Genomic DNA, 21685 nt, shown 5'->3' with positions numbered 1-21685 from the left:
AGAGAGCTGGTGCTATTAGATGATACAGCTCTGAATTTTAACATGATCATCACTTTTCACGCAGCCCAACATATGGAAGAAAAAATAGACACTTTGATAAGATTCAGTTTTTAATTAAAATAGGGATTTTTTTAAAAAGCTTTGCTTTATAATTAATCGGCAATATACCTTACCACGCAATATCCTAGCACACTTTAACAGTCTTTGTATGACCTCAGCAGGGTTGGGCTGGGGATGTTACAATTCCTGTTCTTTGTACACAACTGTAAAATGTGCTCTGGACATAAAAATATTTTAAATTTTATAGCAATCTCGCATTCTAAAATATATTACGGCAAACCTATTAAAAGTTTAAATTTCCGGATAAAAAGAGTCTAGATGGCAATTTGCATTATTGTACACAATTTTTTGAAGATACTATAGATTTTAAAACACCACTGTCTTATCTCTAAACCAAATTTTTACGACTAACTGAGTCTTCAATTTATTACCCTGACACACCTATTTTAACAAAAAAATAAAAATGAAAATAGCGCATGGATGTACCGATAATCAAACCAGTACGCGAAAATGGCAATAAGATATCATCATAAGATATCATTTTACGTTCTTGGCCATTAATAAAATTAGTTTTACCCTTTTATAATTGCATGTGAATAAAATAAATAATAACACTTCAAGGCTTACTAAGATGAAGTCTGATGAGCCACAATTTGGCTCTTGTCCTTCACCTCTACAGAGCTTAGTAAAAGAGTCCTTAAGGTATACCATTTCCCATAGAAAATTACCCATAGTCATATCTGTAGATTGGCATAGATGGCCTCTTGCCCCAAATTAAATGCTAGGGTCCTGGGTCGAGCGTCATGGTAACAGTACATTTGGGACAGGGAAATTACGGTCTCCTTTCATTTGATTTTATCGCAAACACGTCCTCCTACTAATTCCCATTGGCAGAAACTGTAGATGCTCTGGACCTTTAGCTCATATTGTAAGGGCTTCTTCAGTGGAAATTATATAATATACTATAATCAAATGGCTTATTTGCCACAGGAAGCTTTGCATCACATCACAATTAAGTCAGTCTGTGGATCTGTGGCAGGGTACCCAAGATAGCCTTAAAAGAGCTGTGTCATGGAATTCATCATAATTCAAACAGTGGAATTACTGCAACCACACTGAGCGAAACATAAAAATAACCAATCAAAACGTTAAAAGAAAGAATAAATAACATAGCAAATACAAAAGGAGGCCTGGATGGACAAACTCGAAGTAGATTGAAATGGATTTCAATCGTAGTTTTTGAAAACTTGTTAGCCGAACAGGTTTCCACACAAAATAAACTAGCCAGCCATGACACAGGCCCTTTAACATATTAATTTAATTACTGGTAAAAAAGATATGATATAAATAATGGAATGTTCTATTTCCCATGCTGCTTTTCTAGCAATGCTCAACTTCACTCAGAGCTTTGTCCAATACAGACAACAACAAGTCTCCATCTTCCTTTGTGAAGCACATTGGTGGTTTAACCTTCAATACATTGCTGTCTGGTCCATCAGCAGAGATAATCACAAAATTCTCCTTTGCTCTTGAAAAATCAATAAAACAAAATTTTAGTTTACAGTGCGACGACTGTACTTGGGGCCACTTAGAGTAACTTTACTAATATTGGATTACAGGGAAATAATGATTCCAAATAAACATTCCAAGAAAGTTGCGGTATGAAGTGGATTATACATTGAAACTTGGAAAAATTTTCAAGTTTTAAGACTATGCCTGCAAAAATCACCAGAAAAATTATTAAGGTCATTCTTTGATATCTCCTTAATAACTGACCTACAGAAGCATTTAGTGTTGAGGCCCTTAACACAGAATTGACCTAAAACAGTAATATTCTTGTGAAATTTAAACCTGCAGCTCTGGCGGTTGGTTCTGGAGAGTGCAATAGTGTTTATGTTTAACTCACTTGTAGACAACTCTCTTTGCTTCTTCTGTAGCAGGCTCCTTAGTCATCAAGTCCTTTACCAGTTCCACTCCAATGAAAAGACCCATGCCCCTATCAATCAATCAATCAATCAATCAATCAATCCATTTAAATTAATAGTGTCTACACTATTACAAATGCTACAAGATTATTACTCATCAAAGACATTAATTGATTACAGTAAACATTTCTTCTAAAAATTCAAGAAAGATTTTATGACAAAATAAAATGCGAAAAAGATGAGACATCTGTTATTTGTCCAAGTGACTACACTACAAACAGATTGTGTCATTAACTAGGTGAAGAACTGTGGTGTCAAGATTCAAATCCTTGTAAAACATACCTAACATCTCCTATAAGTCGGTGCTTGGCCTGCAGTTCTCTAAGCTTTTGCAGGAGATAGTTGCCTAGTTCAAGAGCATGTTGCTGTAGATCTTCATTTTCAATAACATCAAGCACTGCATTCCCCACAGCACAAGACACTGGATTGCCTCCATACTAAAACAATTGTAATAAAACACCATTTAACATCCATGATAACAACTTTTTTAAGTGGATTTTTATTGACACCATAACTATTTTAATCTATATCTGGTCATTCATAGTTTAATACTGAATGTCTGACCTGCACTCACAACTTTTATACATTGGTAAACTTTTTGGATAAGGCCCAGTTTATATCCTTTCTTAGTATTATTTTCTTTATTAGACAGTTCAGTCAATCCTCCCGTAAGGAGCAACCCAAAATGTGCAGAGTTAGTGGTCGCTTACGGGAAGTGATTGCTTACTGTAGTTGAACTGCAGGAGGTCTTTTACGACGAGAAGTCTTGACACATCTACGTTTTAAACAGTACATATAAATCCATGTTGTTTCTAAATTTCTTCTCAGACTCTGAGTAGTGTAGTACATACCTGGGGGGGGGGGGGGGGACGCATATGAAAGGCGCTGGGATGCTCGTCGTCTCGTTTAGGGGTGCAAATTTCAGATTTTGGTCTCGCTTAGGGTGTTCTCGCAAAACACCATTATATTTAGCCGTAAAGGTCTTTTTTAGTGTTGCACTCGAAGATACATTAATGACTTATATATTTTCAATTCGTTTTATTTACTCTATTCGTGTAATCAAAGTTTAAAATGATCCATTTTAGGGGTCAAAAAAGGTTGGGCCATGCCCAGACTGGTCTCTGTTAGGGGTTTAATTCAAAATTTACGACAAGCATCCCCGCCCCTTTTGAATCTGGTCATGAAGGACTTCTTTTTTGCTTAGACCCTGTTAAGTGATGTTTATCATGTAACAAAAATTAATTGTGTCCAATAGAATGGGGCTAGTGGATTTTGCTATTGGGTCAGTGAAGTTTTGTGAGGAATTAAATTACAGATTAAAGAGCTGTAATCATACAATACTGTGCAAGAGAATTTTTTTTAGGGCTACGGTGATTAAAATGAGCTCTTAGGCTAGTGTGTGCCAGCTTCAGCTTGCCCTTTAGGCAAGTGTAAAACTGACTTTCTTTGTACCCTGTTATCAACTGACAGTAAACCTACTGTATTGAAATATGACATGCCAGTGGAAGCAAAAGATTCTGCCAGTTCGGAGGTTGTAATCACAGCAGCTAAGGGGTGACCATTCCCTATAGGCTTGCCAAAAGTAACGATGTCCGGAACAACATCTAAGGAGAAGCACAGTTATGATCTGCAGGCCACTGTACATGTACTGTACACTCCACAACTACTCACACTGTGGACAATTGGTCTACATCCTAACATTGACCAGTTATAATCATGCAAAACCACCAGAAGCTGCATTGAAGCAATTACTGCTTGTTTTAAAACTACTTACTCAAAAGTCACTGGTCCGCAGGAATTTTGTTGGTAAGTATTTCTATTATAAGTAATTTAGTAAAAGTGACAGAGGATTATGTGATGTCTTCAATGAAAACAAAAACATCTCCTCAATGGAGATAAAGTAATGTAAATTGCATGCATTTTTTAAAATTTTCTAAATCAGAGGTGAAGGTAATTGATTCAGTTTGACATCAATCAGGGAAAATCAAATCTTTACTTTATTATTTTTGGCTATGTTTGTGCAACCTAAAAATTTATTTTAATACTTCCAACAAATTTCACATTACCTGTTACACTTCAAGTAAAACATGTTGTCCTAGAATGTTTTGGTTTGAAATTCAAACTTACCTTGAGACTCAAATGCCCAGAAGTGCTTTCCAGCTCGTCCAAATCCAACCTGTACTTCATCAGCAATGCATACTCCACCAGCCTCTCGCACATACCTTTAAAACAACACAGCAGTACTGTTAAGTTAACTACGGTCTTATGTGATTTCCAAACCATGTAAGATTGGTCACACAGATCAGAACTTCACAATTTCCAAGTACATGTATGCTTTTTATAGCATACTTTTAGTTTAGTACCCATGAATATTGTTGGGTGAGAATGCACTGGTGCTGGGACTTTTGGCCTTTATCAAAGCACAATCAATTGAAATATGCAACCCTCTCCTACGCAACTAGGCACTAATTGAAAAGATTCTTTAACCATAAAAATTCACACACACTCTTTCCAAAATCCCATGCTAATCTCTGACTACAGGACACCATATCACCTAAAAAGGAAAAGCGGTTTCCCTGACCTGGTGTGGTCTAGCTACCTCTATTAGTTTGTAATCACTTCACTCATTGCATCTCATACATGTGTACAGTAAGCTCACAAGAGGATGGATAGCGGCAATCATTGTATGCTGACGTATGAGCTAACTGTTCATGTATAATGCACCTCTTATCAGCAACATAACCTATTCCATGATAAGAAAAAATGTAAAGTAATCCTCGTGGTTATTTACAGTGCTTACTTGTAGACTTCTTTCAAGTAGTTTGGAGGGTAAACAATCTGACCACCACAGCCTTGCATTGATTCACTGATAAAACCAGCGATCTGAGGTCGAAAGATATAGAGTTATGCAATTATACAGTAGCACGAAAATTGCACAGAGTTGCAAGTCCTCCTTAGCTCCATTTGTTCCTAAAGGTTTCTGAACACAGTTCGTGGGAACAAAAACAATTCAATTGAACCCTGTGTCCTTGAATATTTAATCCATAATTCTTTAGATTCAATTTTATCAACAACTCCAGTAAAATTTCTCACATACATGAATCTTTTAATCAATAGATTTACTTACCTTCCTTCCATCTTTCTGTGCCTGATCAATAAGTTTTTTAACCTCTAAGGCATATTTCTCTCCCATTTCAGGGGTAGCTTCACCCTGAAATATTCCTCTAAAAGGATCAGGGGTGGGGGCTACATGTATGTGATCCTTCTTCCCTTTTGGACCCAGTTTTGTGTACTTGTATGGACTGATATCAATTAATGCTGCAGTGTGGCCGTGATATGCTCTGTTGACAAGACAACATAGGCATTAGGGTCAACAAACTGGGAAATGAGGAGACGGCAATGATAAGAAGATTTAAGTGCAGTTAACAATACTAGGTCATAATTTTTCATCATATTACAAAAACTTAAGTTTGAGTTCTTGGGTAAGGACAACCAAGACTCCCAACTCTGCGTGGGCTTATAGAAACTTTACCAGACACTGAGATCGAACATAGTGGAAATGAAGAGTTCCCAGTGGTGCTGCTGATGTGGAGAAGTTGTGAATGGGAACCTTGGGAGGTGCATATGGCCCATTCGCCACGAGTCCTTCGTGCATGCATGTTGGAAATATATCACATGCAGGGATACAGCACTGTGATCCATTTTGGATTAACGCAGCAAATAACACACATTGTAAATAGCACATACTGTACAGTGTAGTACTCATTAACTGATCACTGACATTAGGATGGACAAAGGAGGATTCTAACATTGGGTTTACAGGCAAAGGGAAACAAGATACACAACCACCACACACCTTGCTTATCAAAGGACATACATGTAATAATTTTGGCTTGGGAAGTACTAGCAATTAGTAGTTAACTGGTAAACTGGACGTCTGCCATTGCTGAATGCACCCCCCTAAATCTGTGATTACTTTAGCAGTGATAGGAACAGAAATACCTCATATTCAAACTCATATTCCACCAAATGAACTAGCTGGTCCTATTATTAGGCCACACAACATGGAACCTAAAGAAATATTATGATCTGACATTCGTAAACGTTTTAGGCCTACCTGTCCACTATAATCATATCTTCTGCATCTGTATGCTGTCTTGCTATTCTTAAAGCAAGATCATTTGCTTCTGACCTGAAAATGCATGATAATAATATTCTTAAACAATAATTTAAGATAAATAATATTATTTATTATTTATCACTCATTCAGGTGAATTACAGTAGGAAACAATTTTACTTCTTTTATAAGATTGACTGCGAGTGAAAATTTTGTTTCACTTTCTTTGTAACCCATCTGGACTAGCTTGATTTCTAACTGCAGGTTGTCACAGTGCTGTAATGTATTTTTTTCAAAAACAGAATAAAAGTGCTGTTGTTGCTATTATTGTGCTCTGTCCACAGGCTTTTACACATACAATGTTATTTTTTTCTGCCTTTGCCCTTTCAATCTTAAGAGCTGCTATTTTCATAAATAATATGATCATGTGAGAATGATTAAGCTCAGGCTAATGAGGTAATAATAAATTATTATTGTAATGATTCTCCTACACCAAAGCAGTGGGCCTGGTTAGCAGTACGTTAGTGCTCTTCCTGTGATAGTGAATTATAGCTAACAAGCAAAACCACCACTCCCACTACTTTGGTCCAAAGCAGGAATCAAACAGCTGTAAAGTCAACTTACCCAGTGCAGACAAAGTAGCAATGGCTCAGCTGAGGAGGAAAGGTTGCTGCCAATCTTTGTGCATACTGAACAATAATGTCATACAAGAAGCGGCTGTTGGTATTTAATGTTGCCATTTGCTCGTGACATGCCTTGACGACATGAGGGTGGCAGTGACCCACTAAAATTAAAAATGCATCAAACACTTTTTAGGCAAATATACAAGTTAAGTGGACTTAGACAGAGTTTTCTTCTGTTTAAAGATACGGTGAACAAAAATCCATGTTACTCCAATATGATTTATACGAGGAAGCTCTGCCCCAAGGTCCAAACCCTAACAGAAATGGTATACCTTCTGTATACCTTTTACTGACAAAAAGTACCCCCTTCATATGCTAGTTCAAGGACGGCTTATCCGTCCGAAATATCAGGAAACCTCAAGTCGTTGTTTCTTTGCTGTTTTGTTTTCAATATTTATATTTTCATCCCTTTTAAATGCTGTAAATGTACCTTCTTTTTAATATTAACAAATCACTATACCAAGGAGCTTTCTTGTCTCTTTCATGTTCATAAAATAATCTGCTAGCTCTTTTTGGTCCTTTAACATATCCCTAACCTTTTATATATGGAGGATATTACATGGCCATGTGGAGATACGAATTTTCTCTTCAAGTGTTGAATTGTTGTATTCCTGACTGGCCTCAGGGTGCAAAGAAAGTCAGTTTTACAGCCTGCCATTCGGGCAAGCTGTAGCTAGCATGTACTAGCCCACAAGTCATTTCAACTAGCCCAAAAATCCTTTTTGATTAGCAGGATTGATTACAATCCTTCTGTAAGTTGAATTTCCCCTCAAAGCAGCACTTGCCCGTCGGGCAAGTTAAGAACAAAAATCACTAGCCCGACAGCAAAATCCACTAGCCCCGGGCTATCGGACACGACTTTCTTTGCACACTGGGCCTACATGTAAGATGAGTGCTTGATTTTGTGCAAAAGTTAAGCTAATGAAAGGAACTTCTCACCAAGAGGACAAACAAACATGAGAAAACTGCAGCTGAGTTGCCAGAAAACAAGGAAAATGTTTAATGCTGGAAGGTCCTGGATCTGAAGGGCTCAATTAAACTTACTTACAATCTTGAAAGATCATTATTTCAAACAATAAAAGGAGGTTCTCTGCATGATCACCGAGGGAAACTTGAGTCTGACCAGAAATTGATGAAGGGAGTGGTTGGTTAGAGATTTTAACAAAAATGCAAAGCTTGGAATATGGTAATACCCAGGGCCCCCATGAAATACGAAATTTGCCTATTAGTACATTGTATTCTTTTATAGACAGCACTGTGAATCAAGTGGTGACATGCACATACCATGGGTAACATTATTGACACAATCCAGATATCTATTATCTTTCTCATCATACATGTACTGTCCTCTGGCATATGCAATCTTGATCGGCTCTTCCTTAAAATGCAATTCACAGGCTTTCCTGCAAAGAATGTTTTGGTTAAAATTGCTACCTTCTTCAGATCAAAATCATTGCAAATAATTCACATGAAAATCTCACTGACATTAACCAAACCTGATAAGTTTGTACTTTTTAGATCCATATAGTTACAACACTAGATTTGACTCCAGCCTTAATTTTCATCGACAAAGTATAAGCAATAATTATGGAGCTGCCACTTTTGCTTTTGTTGGATCTAAAATTTGGGAAACTATTCCCTCCGAATTAAAAAAGCTGTATATCTTGTTAGTATAACAGCTATAGGCAAAATAAGTTCAACCTTTTCAATTACTAATGAGTAATTTGATTTCTTTGCCCACACTATTAAAAATCATTTCCATTGTTTTTAAAAAATCGTAATTAGTACGACTTTTTGTTTTCATTTTCCTATTCCCCATAGTGCATTACTTGTAGTTTTTATTTAAATGTCTATGCCTGTTAATTGCACGTGGCAGCAAACAACTTGAAAGCCTTCCTTAAGCTCCTTTGGTCACTGCACACATTTCACCTTTTATGACTTATGTTATTTGAAGTTCTCGTTTTGTTTCCTCCTCTTGTGATTTATTGTAATCTATGAAGTAACCCTTGTAACAAAGCAAAAAATAATAAAAAAAAAAAATCTGAAATCTGGTTATATTTATACTGTAGCACAGTGTGATCTTGCTCACATTTCATTGCGTGAGATTTCTGGTTTTCTAGTTAGAAAGACCCTGTTGCATATAACTTGGAGGCTATGTACTTTTGTAATCTGCTCAGTGCCTTGTGTGCGTCATGAAATGTTGAGTCTCGCTGACTTAGCCTGCGTAGCAGGCGTCAAAAGGGGTAGGGGTAGGGGATAGGGAGGAAGGGAAAAAGGGGAGGGGACGCCTGCTCTAAGAACCCCCTTTTGTTCATATCTGCGGACGCTGGCGTCTGCAAATTCCTGATTGGCTGAGCCGTAATGAGTAACATATTGAAATGCATGTTTCACAAATCAACAAACAGTCGAGATGGCAGCGGTAGACGTGGATGTCGTAGAGAGTGCTTTGACAGATGTGAATTTATCTAGTGGTAGAGAAACTGTTTTAAAACCAGAGCAAGAATCAGCAGTAAGGGCTCTTTTAGCCGACAGAGACGTTGTGGCAGTTTTGCGGACCGGATACGGCAAGAGTTTAATTTACCAAATGTTTGTACGCGCGAAGAACTACGAGCTAAATGGTAATGCGGCGATTCTCATCATTTCGCCACTGAAAAGTATTATCGAAGACCAGTTGCAGGAGATGGAATTGTTGGGCTACCCAGTGAAAGATTTAGCCAATTTATCGAACAATGACATTCGCCGATGTAACTTAGCAATAAAAGAGGGTGGTTTTACCTCATGCCAAAATGCTGCTTATTCCAATAAAGTTGTTTTTATCTGCTGGGTAGATTATGCTCTGGAAGGTTCTGCATTTATACTGAGCAAACGTTACAGTGACGTTATTTTAGCCACATGTTTCTCACTGAGAGGTCATGACATACATATCGATTGACTGTAGTTATTGTTTTCTGGTCGGCAGGATTTGCCCTCTGATGCAAGCGCAATTTCTTTGACCTCTTTTGAAGCGTAAAGCTTTTTTTATTACGGCTGAATAAGGGTTCCAAATTTCTCCAAAGTGCCTTCTGGATCTGAATAACTAAGCAAATTTCTTTAGTCCATGAGTGTAATGTTTTTCTGCAATGGCGAGTGTAGCGACACTTGATTGACAGTAAGCGTAATCGGATTACTAGAAAATTGGTAGGCGTTATGCAAAAACATAGGCTCTTAGAGCAGGCGTTCCCTCCCTTTTCCCTTTCTCCCTCCCCCCTCTCCCTCCCCCCTCTCCCTCCCCTTTTCGCGCCTGCCACGCAGGCTATGCTGACTCTCAGAATTTCACTCTCACTTTTCATTAGTGTCCACATATCAGATCAAACACTGGGTGTGAAAATGTCACTTTAATATCATACCACTTCATTCCGACCCACCCCCTTGTCAAGGCCACATCACGTACAACATCGAATGACCCATCAATGGCCAATCAGGAGCGAAACGCATGATGCAACACTAGGAAATTAGCATGGACTTTGACCAATATGACCTATAAAAGCTAGAGCACCGCCCATTAACACTTCTTTTCAGACAGACATCGGACCGGCACTACGTTCTTCACTTCAACGTTATATTCCCGACCACGCTCGACAAACTGTTGAACTTCTTCTACGCTGAATGAATGGCAACTGTGTTTGAACTCGAATTCTAAATCAATGTTCGCTTTTCTTTCAAAGGTTACGTTTATCCTACATTTTTTTACAGTCGCGTAGGGTTTCCAACTTACCGCTGAACTAACTTTATAGCCGATAAGCAAACTCTAGGACTTTTACTACAATGCAAGGCTTGAAATATACGAGTACGACGCACCTTTGGCCATTAGAGTTCTCTAAGCTAAGACGGCGGTATGTTACATAATGATAACAACGACCGACTGTTCGTCTCTTCAACAAAATAATTAACGTTTACAAGCTGCAATATTCGAAGGGAATTACCTTACCCTATATGCTTGTTTCGAAGTCTTATGATTTCTTGTTTAGAAAGGCCATTGTTGGTGTCGCGGTCGTTTGCCTCAACTTCGTTTCCGCAAAAGTAGCCATTCTCGTGCACTCCATTTAACTGTATCTCGCTGGCGGTTGCTTCAAGCCTCTTTCTCTTCGCAGAACTCATTGTATGGGATTTCTTGAAGCTTTGCCAAGACCGCTGCAGCAATTTTCCTTTTCTCTTTCACCTATACCGAGCGCGCGAAGCCGGTGCCGGTTTGCATGTGCAACCTTTTCGCTGGAACGTCACGAGACTTGAAAATCAAGTTTGTTACGTCATCTGTTTTTTTTCCGCTTTGCGCACAGGTTACCCAGACTTGAAAAATATTTTTTCGTCCTAGCTGTCGGGCTACTCCGTTAAAAGCAAAAAAAATTCTCTTTCTATTTTACCGTACTTAGAAATTTTGGTGTTAGGACAGTCTATATGTTTTAGGTATCAATTTAATACTCTCAGATGGCCCAACTTTGATTAATTGTTCGGTCTTGCTCTGAGGTGTGAAAATTTCACATTTTTTTACCATGCTACTTTAACAGAAAGCACGCAAAAAACCTAGAACATCCAGGGGAGGCTCGGAGGGAACCGAGCATCTCTTAGTTCACACGGCCCGGAAAAGTTTTGAACGGACGAATTTTTTTACCTGTGCAGCACGTTTACAAGGAACCGTGCAAATTCTGTTACAGATTACAGTACTGATCGCCGTTCAAAAACGTACACGGTTCTGCAGGTCCCGTGAAAACGAAAGGCCGACCTATGCAAGTTTTTGTCAGTTCAAAAATTGGCCAGGACCCGTGTAGACCCTTTAAGGTGGGGTAGTTGAAAGGTGGAAAGCATTGAGTATGTATCGCGACGAAAACGGTTTAAAAAAACGGCGTCGAATGGCTTTGAAAACTGAATTGGAACTAGGGAGTAAATTGCAAAGATAGCTCTACAGCTTGAAAGAAAGAGATTAGTAAAAAAATATGTGCTGCCTACTGCCGAGAAGTGTCTTCTCTCTATATAACAACGGGCGAGTGTGTTGTCGTTTTCAAGGTTTTTCTCGTGCATAGAGTATCCGAATAATTACTTTGAACCTGGTAGTACGTGCGAGTTTGTTATTAAAATAAACAGTTTATAGTCCAAGGTATATTTCCTGACGGTTCCTGAGTGTTTGCCGGGTGAGCAATATCGTCTATTAGAAGGATTTGTTAAGGTATAGCATTTTCCTGGATTATAGCTGAACGTGAGTTTTACCCCCACTGAAGTTCCTGTTTGACCCTGTTTGTATGCTTAGTCCTATCGAGCGGTTTTACCGCTAGCATTAATTTGATTGGTTCTTTGGCCGTTATCGTCAATGAAGACGTGTAGATTAAGCTTTCTTCACAAGTTCACTCACAGGATATGCTGCAATGGAAAGTTCTCATGGTCAGCTAACCCAACAGGCAAGTCTACCAACTTGGTTAATTAATTTGCTGCTGATTGGCTAAGCTCCTCAAGTATTACAGTCCATACAACCGGGCCTACATTGTGGTTAAAACAATTTTCATTTATCCCCCTGAATAAACTATATATTGCACTCACAGAATATGTCTCTGAAAAAATATAACTCTAGCCTTGACCATAAGTTGGAGCCGCGGCATTTGCAAGTTCTGTTTTGAGACGATTCAGCCCATGCGGGAATTCGCTTTACGCCCTCTTTTTATTCTTCTGTTTTGCCAAAGAAAAGGAAACCGTAAAACTTGTACAGTGGAACCCCGCCCTACGACCACCCCGTTTATAAGACCACCTAGTTATTGCGGCCATATTCTTTCAAACCAAACGTAAAAACCACTGAGTCATTTTATTATTTTGAAGACCCCGTTAATGCGACCACCTCGTTACAGTGGAACCCCGCCTTACGACCACCCCGTTTATAAGACCACCTAGTTATTACGGCCATATTCTTTCAAACCAAACGTAAAAACCATTGAGTCATTTTATTATTTTGAAGACCCCGTTAATGCGACCACCTCGTTATTACGACCAGGATTTTATGGCCCAACGGTGGTCGCATTAACGGGGTTCCACTGTACTTCGTTGAGCGGCGATCTAAAATAACTAGTTGCACATAAGACAAGACATGAGAGGAGTTACTGTTTAGGGATCTTTATTTCCACAAAACGTTATAATTAGGTAATTCTCCCGCATAGATTCTTCCACGGCCCTTATAACTTCTTCAACCAATTATTTCGCTCGTTTTGTTTTTAGTTTGAAGCATGAAAACGAAATAATACTTTACCCGCATGCCTCCAAGAGAAGCTAAGACAAAAATAGAGAACCAGACAAAAATATATCATAAAATAATTTGTCGATAGTATGTACTATATAAATATATTTGTCTTAGATACTCTTTTTGTGACACTTGTTAAATCTCCCAGGAGTAATTAGCCTGCGAGCAAGCTCTCCCCCAAATGGAGAGCTTGCTCGCAGGCTAAGGAGTAATAACCGAAATGTATCATTTTTAGCTTCTAACTAAGAACGAAATACTCAGTAGTCTGAAATGTCAGCCGTCACTTCGCCCCATCCCTCCCCTCAACGGGCGACTGTTGGGGTGGGGGGGTGTAGGGCAAAGGGAAGGTTAGAAAAAAAGGACTCGACACAATTTCAGTGAAAATCTCTAGGGCGTGTTATCCTTGTAGGAATCTGAATCAGGTTCTAGAATGTAACTCAACGTGGCTTCGCATTGTTCTTGTTTGTCTTCCGATTGTTCATGGTCAGTGTCGCATTCATATTGATCTTGTAACTGCCGCATAAACACGTAAAGCTTGACCGTCACAGAGCTCGCCGCACGAATTTCTTTTCCGTACCGCTGAATCATTTTCCACACATCACCTGCAAAGAAAGGTCGGAAAAAAACAAGGGTTCAGTTACATGCTACAAAGAATCAACTCCCGCGTAGGCAATGCAATCTAGACTTCAATAAGACAGCAACTACAAAACAAGGAGCACACGTGTCTTGACTGCAACTCAGTGGAAATAATTCTTCGGAAGGGCCCTCATAGGTGGGCGGGGGTACGTATGTCCCTAGTCTAAATTTCAAATACGTTCGTTTCGCGTTTTTTTCGGTATTTAAGCCATCTTTACGAGGCTATGTCGCTTGTCGGAATTTCACCCGAACATGGCCTCTTTGAACGCTACTACACGGCAGATAACAACGCAATTTATTACCTGCGGCAGCTTTTTACCTACCCACTGTTAGCTTTCTTTCTGTTATAAACGAGTGGATATCCAGGAGATCGTCTGCCAGTCCCTAAAGAAATACCAAGTATTTGTAAAGTTCCGTAAGTAAATGAACTGAGTATTATTATTATTAGTTAACTACCGTATCCAAGAAAAGATTGAAAACGAAAAGAAACGAGACGAAAAGAAAATATATATGAAAATCGCTGAAACTTACAACGTCACCAAACGTGAAATAAACAAGGTCCCTGGAGCAGGCAGCACTAGCCATCATCTGAATCAACCCTGAAGATGACAAAAAAACAATGTGACGCGTAATGTGGATCTAGGATAGGAGCAAGACAAAATGTTTTTTAAGTCAAGCGTGGGAAAAGGATGAAATCAGGGTCCTCCACGAGATATGAACTCAGAGAGTAACGGACGGACCAGCCTCGTTGCCAGGGTCTCCCGGTTCCTTGGTGTACAGGAGAGAGGCCATGTGACGGGAAAAGAGAGAAGAGAGACCAACATATCGAGGTTGCAAAGAGACAGGTGGTGAGACTGTGTGGCAGTCGTTTCTGTTTCCTTTCAGTCAAGCGAGGGCGTCACGCGAGGGCCCCTCGCGCGTCTCCCGCGCATCTCTCGCTTGGCTAAAGGGGAAACGGAAAAGACTGCTTCCAGATCCAGGCTACCTTGTGGCGAACTAGGTCATTTCCTATGCGCCTTTTGCACACCTTTAGGATTACTAACTAGCATACAGATATGTCCAGATATACAAACAAGTTATCATCTGGTAAAACAACCGATCAGCAAAGTACAGTTAAGAAGATTAGGTGTTATAGGGAAAGACACGGCACGGCAGAGGAAAGGACTGAACTGCTAGACATTAATTTTTCCATATCTTGTTTAAATTTAAAAAAAAAAAAACAGAACGAGTAAACAGTAAAGATGTGATCAAGCAAATTGTAACTGTTGGAACAATCATGTAAGCAGAAAGACAAGTTACTCGGTTTTCTTGTACCTTTTAGTCTTGGGTCTCCACCAAATGCGCCGCACCCCCAGTTTCCTGAATAAGTAAAAGCAATGTTAGTCAGGTTATGTTCTCAAAAAGCAACCAAAGAATTTTGTCTACGAATATATGCGGTTCTCATTTATAGGATTTTTGCGCGGGCTTTTTCCCGCGATCCGCAAAAAAGTTCCCACCAATAAAAACTACCACAAAATTTTAACTCGCAAAATTTACTCTATGGTCAAAATTATTAGGCCATGTTCACACTGTCTCGGAAAACTTTTCGTACCGACAAGAAAAGCTTTCCCGTAGAGTATGAACATCTATCCGATATGTGACTCTCCCCTTTAGAGATCGGCGGAGCGCAGCTTCGTTCCGTTACAGAAATCGCGCCGAAATCACCGTTCTTATGTGTGAACAAAGGCTATATCCGATATGGTTTTCGTGCCTATCCGGTATAGTGTAAACATAGCCTTAGTTTTTTTTTTTTTTAAAAAGAAAACATCGCCATTGCTCTGAAGAGAAATATCGATTGAGTTGGTTATTAGCATGAATCTAGCCTGCGTAGCAAGCGTTTCCGTGCGGTTTACGAGAAAAGAACGAGGAACGAGAGTCAAAGACCACGCGAAAAATAGCGCAAGTAAAAGAGCGGGGAGGGGGTGGGCCATTGGGTTAGATCTCCTCCCCCTCCCCTCCCCCCTCCTTCATTTTTCTAGCTCTCGTTTCATTTCTTCTGCGGCTAAAACCGAAAATCCCGTTCCTCGGTCTTTCTTTTGTCCGAAACCAAACGGAAACGCTTGCTACGCAGGCTAGCATGAATCAGACCCTAGATTAGTGAAATCGACTACAGATGTGCAAGAGCACGACATAATAGCATGACAACACCGACTTTACGTACTTAAAACGACAACGGTATTTTTTTTTGGATATTCCCCCGCCTGTCTTTTGACCCTAGTAAACGAAATTAATCATGAACGAACTTCCTTAAGATCGCAAAAATTAATTCCCAGTGAGAAACCCATCTGAACTGATCGCAAAAATAGTCCCCCGCCTCGAATATATAAAGAGAATAGCCAATCCGCAAAGGTCTCCTCTTGTCTGCACCTATTTACTAAGTAAATAATTTATACAAAAATAACCGATATAAAACTTATCTGACCTGTAGCAATGGCTGGGAGATATTTTTGGTCTGAATGAAACCCACAGAATGCCTGAAAAAAACGACAACAACAAAAAATCGAGAGTATTTAGTGTTTTTTTTTACCTCAACTGGCGCTCTCACTATATTAAGCTGTTTCTTAAGATGACAACATGCCTCCCATTTTAACGACCCACTAAGACTGTATTAAAGTTCTTCTCTCCTCTCTCTTCTGATTTAAATCATTGTCCTGCCCGCAAGACCCCAAGTTAGGGTCTTTTTACATGGAGGTGGGGGAGCCCAGGTAGGTGAGGTAACATGTGGCGGGTCACCCCACCTATCATGTAAACGTGATCAAATTGAAATGAGAGATTATATGGACAGGCGGGTTACCCCACCTAAGCGGGTTACCTCACCTACCTGGGGTCCCCCACCTCCATGTAAACAGGCCCTTAACTGCAAAAGCAGAGGAAGCGATAAGTTAAATAGTTTGCATATTACCTTGTTAAGTTCTCGCTTAAGCAGACCAGCTTCAAGTTGGTCCGTGTAACAACGAAATACATGCGCATCTATTGCCACTATCTTAGTGTTCCGCCGTCCCCACGAGTCTCTGGAAAAAATACATTATTTACTAATAAATAAAAAAAAAGATTTAATATTCAACATGTTATAAGCGAGGGACAAATAACCTTGGAAAAAAAGGGCGCAAGATACTGAACGAGCTTTTTCAGTTTACGATAGCTGAATTTTGTTGTCATATTCTGAGAGGTTACTTCTCTCCGGCGAGATTGAAACAAATAGATATATAGAGAGTAAAAATACATAGTTCCGGCAAAAAAGCGACAGCCGCAAAAAAGACTGCGTTCACAGCCCCCAACCGCCTCAAAAAAATAAAATAAATAAACAATATTATTATCACTTTGTTAGGCACTATGGCGCATTTTGTGAGCTAAACTAGAGATTATGTATGTGAATTTCTAATAAAATAAAGGTTTTAAACCCCAAGCTTCTAGAAAGCACTAAGTCGTGGAGCACCGAAATAAATTAGGGCTTCCTGGGCGCTAATATAAAGGAAGAAATACAGTAATTTCTCACCGTGTTGTTTGATCAACATGGTTTCCAGCCCATTTGAACGTATGTGCATAACCAACATAGTCACTGTACCGTTCAGCACCTACACACACAAACCATCAAACAAGTATAAACACAATCCAGTAAAACCAGTTTATCAGGAATCACAGCCCTTTAAACACAATCCAGTAAATCGATTTAATATTACGTCGTTTACCTCTTACACTGTATAGAGGTTAAGGACATTATTTTTGCCATGACTTTAGATACCGGTATGAGTTACTGACCACGCTTGTTCGGTCAAGATGGCTGGAGACTGGTTAAAAACACAAAAAGGAACGAGGCCAATATTCAGTCATCTTGAACCAACAAGCTTGGTCAACAAAGGATTTATTATATGGCCAAAAAGAGAACTTTATACTTGCGGGACCGACGCGGGAAATCCCGAGCCGGGCAAGATGGTCCCCGCTCGGGTAGCCAATCAGAATGCAGGATTTGCTTCATCTTGCCGCTCGCGGATTCAGGAATATAATAATAAGGGTTAATATCAAGATATGAGGGAGAAGTATTGTGAATTGCCTGTTATAATGATAAAAGGGTAGTGGTCTGCTCCAGGCTCTCGGAAGTCGCCGTGAGCAAGAAAAGAGCGGGAAAAGAAAGGGCGGGAACTTTCTCTCTCCCCAGTCCTTACCCATTCATTTTTTTCTATGCCTTTTCTTCTATTTGCCGTTTCTGTCTAACTGAAAGCTTGGAACAGGCCAAAGTAGTGGTGGATCTGTAATCTGTCTGGCTATGTAGGTACTATGGTACAATAAATTACCTGTTATAATAATACACTCATTTGCATCAAGTCGTTCAATAAACAACCGAGAGAGAATCAATTCAGGGCAGATAAGGAATCGGATTTCTTCTTGTACACAGCCCTGCCAAAACAACAACAACAAGCTGTTTAGACGAGGAAAATGGTAAAAGATTTCACACATTATGCAAAGATAAAATAGCCGAGTTGCTGCTTGAAAAACAGAAAGAATGCAAAAAACAACAACAGCAACAACAAAAACACGAAGAGTGGTTACCCTCTTCAATTGACCAATCAGAGTGCACATAGTAGTAATTAAGTTATTTCGTAATAAAAAAATAACCAAGTAAACATGACTGGGACAGGCACCTCTCATGCTGAAAAATATCAGTGGATAAAAAAGAAAAAAACAAAAACAAAAACAAGGGGCACATACTTCCTGCATGAGGAAAACTCCATATGCACCAAATTACGTGAACAAGGTAGAAAACTACCTTGCTTGGGCATACAGAACAACCACAGATCGCTCAACCTGCAGAGAAGGCGTTTCTGTGTGGTTCCAGAGCAAAGAAAGACCAAGGAATGATGAGGAATGGGATTTTCGGTTTTGGCTGCGTGAAAAATGGAACAAAAGCCCCATTTTTCGCTTGGTCTTTGACTCTCATTCCTCATTCTTTGCTCCAAAACTGCACGGAAACACCTGCTACAGATCGCTAGCTCTGAACGCACTCTTTTTTGTTACCTCTTTAAATTGCGCTTTAATGCATTAAACATACTGGAGTCAGTCTATACAACCTCACCTCTCCTATAACTCCACCTCCTATGTACTTGTTGGCAAAATCAACCTGAAATTTGAATATTTTGGAGCTATTACTTAAATCTACATCAACTTTTTAAATTAAACTGGCTTAAATTACAAACAAGGGCTTAAACATGGATTGTAACCCAAAATACAAATACAAGACTGATGTCCAAACAATTCCTTGAATTATTGTTTATTATAAATTAATCATTAGTTGAGAGAATTTGATAAAGATCAAAGCATTTTCTCTTTAGTGATCCTTATATCAATTCTCATAACCTTTTTTTCTTGATGGGAGGATAAAATCGGGGTTGGTAACCCTGCGTGTTGTTGCTACTGTGTGAAACACAAGAATTGGTTCTATCAACTAAATTATAGACGCTAACATTAAGAGATTCTAAACACTAGTGATTTTAAATGTTAGACCTTTGTCAGGGTGAGTACAGTTTTTATAGTCTTTTCAGTCTGTTCAAGGAACTCACCTGAAGGAATCCTGCTCCATTGTCTTCTATAGTTCCTTTAGAAGACACATGAAGTTTACCAAAGGTGGCAGAACAACTGAAACATAAAGATAAATGGTTTTTGTGTTTTTTGGTCAACTGCTTTTCCCTGGTTTGTTTTTTTGTTTTTAAATTATGCAACAGTTTACTTAACCCATTCGCCCCTGAACCGCCAGCAACCGCCCGTGCGGATCCACGTCCTTTCTACCCTTTGTGACGTCATCAGTTTTAACGGTCAAGGACAACTTTGTCCGCTAACTTGTGCAGAGTGAAGAGATCTTTCAAACCATACCAGAATGAGCACAATTCAGTCAAGGACACCGGAGAAAGAGGCAAAAAACCATGTAACATTGACCTGAAAATCTCCATGAAAATCTTGTTCCATTGCCCACCTACCTTTCCTTTCACCTAATCCTAAGATCCTAAAAGCTTTCCTAAAAACTATTCCCACCAAAATGAAGCCTACTAAATGCCCAGCAAGAGAAAAAAAAAATGAGGCAAGAAAAGTGAAAAAAGAGGGGAGGAGAGAAAGCGAAAAGTAAAAGTCAAGACTGCTGTGTCACTTTTAAACCCAGCTTTCTGCGCATGCCCGAACTTCGCAAGCTGATATTTTGCATCTGGATCAGAAGGCCATGAAGTGTACGACCTGTAAACCGGTTTGTGGTAAGTTTTAACTCTTTATAGCACGACAGTGACCAGAAAACCACTCGACTAGCTTCAAAACGCGTTTTTCGGCAAAATCTCCAGGAGCGAATGGGTTAATGTATCTGTTACAGGTTAAATTTGATTTCAGGTTAAATTTCTTTAACCTAGATTAATTCTCGATTTCCTTTGTCTCCTAGTCCTGATTATTCATGAATTAAGGCTACAAACTAAAGGAAATTGACCTGAAATCAAATTTGACCTGTAACATATACAGCAATTTACTAAGGCAGGAGAGTTGTGTTACATATTGTAGTGGTGGGGTCTGTCACGAAATGGCCTCTTTAACATTTACCTTTCCCAAACAGGAAAGCCTGTAGACTTGACAGCCTGCCGTTGAAATGTCAGTGTCCCAGTCGGCACTGTGATGAAAGAGATTATGGAAGGGATGAGTGATCATGGAATTTGAAATGGTTCCTTTTAATACTTAACATACAAGAGAAAATTATAGTTATTGCATTGTAAACATTTTTATCCCCTAAAACAGATTAATAAACATGAATAAGTAACAGCTTTTATCTGATGAAACCTGAACAGGTGAGTCCTGCAAAATTATTCACACAAAGATATTCATTTCATGCCCTCTATCCATATCCCAGAAGCAATAAATATATTTTATCCTTCTGCATTAGTGCAAGCTTCTAGTTTAACTGTATGTCTGAGAAATTACAAGTACGGTATGGTCACAAAGAAGCAAGTCAAGTCAACAACATGAAGTCTGTCTCCATTAGAAGGATAACATAACCAGCCATCAAATGGTCTTGACATTTGTTGAGTCTTGTTGTGGGAAAGTTGAGACTGGGCTGCATGGAAAATGGATAGGAAGTATTTAAAGAGCTTGAACTCTTTCCAACATATGCAGTGAATGTAATGAAATCATTTGAAGAGGATGTCAAAATGGCCAAGGTCTCTACAGTACATGTATTAACCCTTTAAGCCCCAATAGTGACCCACATCTAATTTCTCCCAATAACAGCACTGCCTGATCAAACAGACAGGTCATGAGAATTAAGGAAATGATCACCAAAGATGAAATGTCGTGATGATAGAACAAATTCTCTCAAGCAGTACCATAAGGAATGTATGAAGAACAGTGTGGAGAAGATGCACGTTGATGTTGGGGCTTAAAGGGTTAACTCTTGATAAGAGACCACTGTACGGTGTTCTTTAGGTTACACTTGATTTTCTGCTTCCCTTTCTTGGGTCCAGTCTTTCAGGGAAGCATTGTGGGCTCCATTTCCGAAAAGCAGCTGGTCATCAAGCTTAGTATTAATAATTCAATAAAGCAACCAAAAACAATTTGTTTCTCTCTTAACAGAACAGTTATATACGAGGTTTACATTTGTAAACATAACTGGTGACCAAACCTGTTTTGGAATAATCAACAGAAACTATCAAGTCACTTACTTTCCCTTGTTATCCTTCTAAAGTAATGTAAAAGAGCTCGTAGTTTTTCTGTTTTGACTGAATTTGTTCCTCCTTTCCCACCTTGGAACAACCTTAAAAATATCCAACAAATAAAGCAGATTGCATAGGTTAATTCGTCCACTGCAATTTTTTGATGTTCTTTTTTTTCTGACAATCATTTCTTTCACAGGAACATATGAACCCACAATATTATTGTCCTGCTCCCA

At 39.2% G+C, this 21685-nt stretch overlaps 3 protein-coding genes across 5 annotated transcripts in view; 1 reads left to right on the top strand and 2 right to left on the bottom strand.

Annotated features, from left to right (window-relative positions):
* The window catches only part of LOC140928627 (small ribosomal subunit protein eS24-like), a 391602-nt gene that overhangs the window by 34113 nt on the left and 335804 nt on the right, over positions 1–21685 (top strand). The gene's annotated exons all lie outside the window — the stretch shown is intronic.
* On the bottom strand, positions 93–11099 carry LOC140928624 (ethanolamine-phosphate phospho-lyase-like). Of its 2 annotated transcripts, XM_073378397.1 has the most exons (11): positions 10813–11099; positions 8130–8248; positions 6787–6946; positions 6163–6237; positions 5173–5386; positions 4846–4928; positions 4173–4267; positions 3525–3649; positions 2328–2482; positions 1967–2056; positions 93–1588 (listed from the first exon to the last, which is right to left on the bottom strand). In XM_073378397.1, the coding sequence occupies exons 1-11, from the start codon at positions 10980–10982 to the stop codon at positions 1441–1443; spliced, it is 1434 nt and encodes a 477-aa protein (XP_073234498.1). In that variant the 5' UTR covers positions 10983–11099; the 3' UTR covers positions 93–1440. The 2 variants fall into 2 exon arrangements, with proteins under 2 accessions (XP_073234498.1, XP_073234499.1); XM_073378398.1 differs by lacking the exon at positions 8130–8248 and having other exon boundaries at positions 10813–10949.
* LOC140928625 (poly(ADP-ribose) glycohydrolase-like) overlaps positions 13018–21685 on the bottom strand; it is an 18214-nt gene continuing 9546 nt past the window's right edge. The window contains exons 13-24 of the mRNA XM_073378399.1: positions 21459–21550; positions 20347–20413; positions 19332–19407; positions 18848–18892; positions 18069–18171; positions 17273–17351; positions 16679–16787; positions 16199–16250; positions 15052–15096; positions 14269–14336; positions 14061–14121; positions 13018–13703 (exon numbers count right to left, since the gene is read on the bottom strand). Coding sequence (XP_073234500.1) covers positions 13489–13703; positions 14061–14121; positions 14269–14336; positions 15052–15096; positions 16199–16250; positions 16679–16787; positions 17273–17351; positions 18069–18171; positions 18848–18892; positions 19332–19407; positions 20347–20413; positions 21459–21550 — 1012 coding nt within the window. The 3' untranslated portion in view covers positions 13018–13488. The remainder of the gene's footprint in view (positions 13704–14060; positions 14122–14268; positions 14337–15051; positions 15097–16198; positions 16251–16678; positions 16788–17272; positions 17352–18068; positions 18172–18847; positions 18893–19331; positions 19408–20346; positions 20414–21458; positions 21551–21685) is intronic.

The sequence above is a fragment of the Porites lutea genome, chromosome 2 (assembly GCF_958299795.1).
Source record: "Porites lutea chromosome 2, jaPorLute2.1, whole genome shotgun sequence".
Taxonomy (NCBI): Eukaryota; Metazoa; Cnidaria; class Anthozoa; order Scleractinia; family Poritidae; genus Porites; species Porites lutea.
The sequence above is the reverse complement of the archived record's forward strand: the minus strand, read 5'-3'. Positions and strand labels throughout refer to the sequence as shown.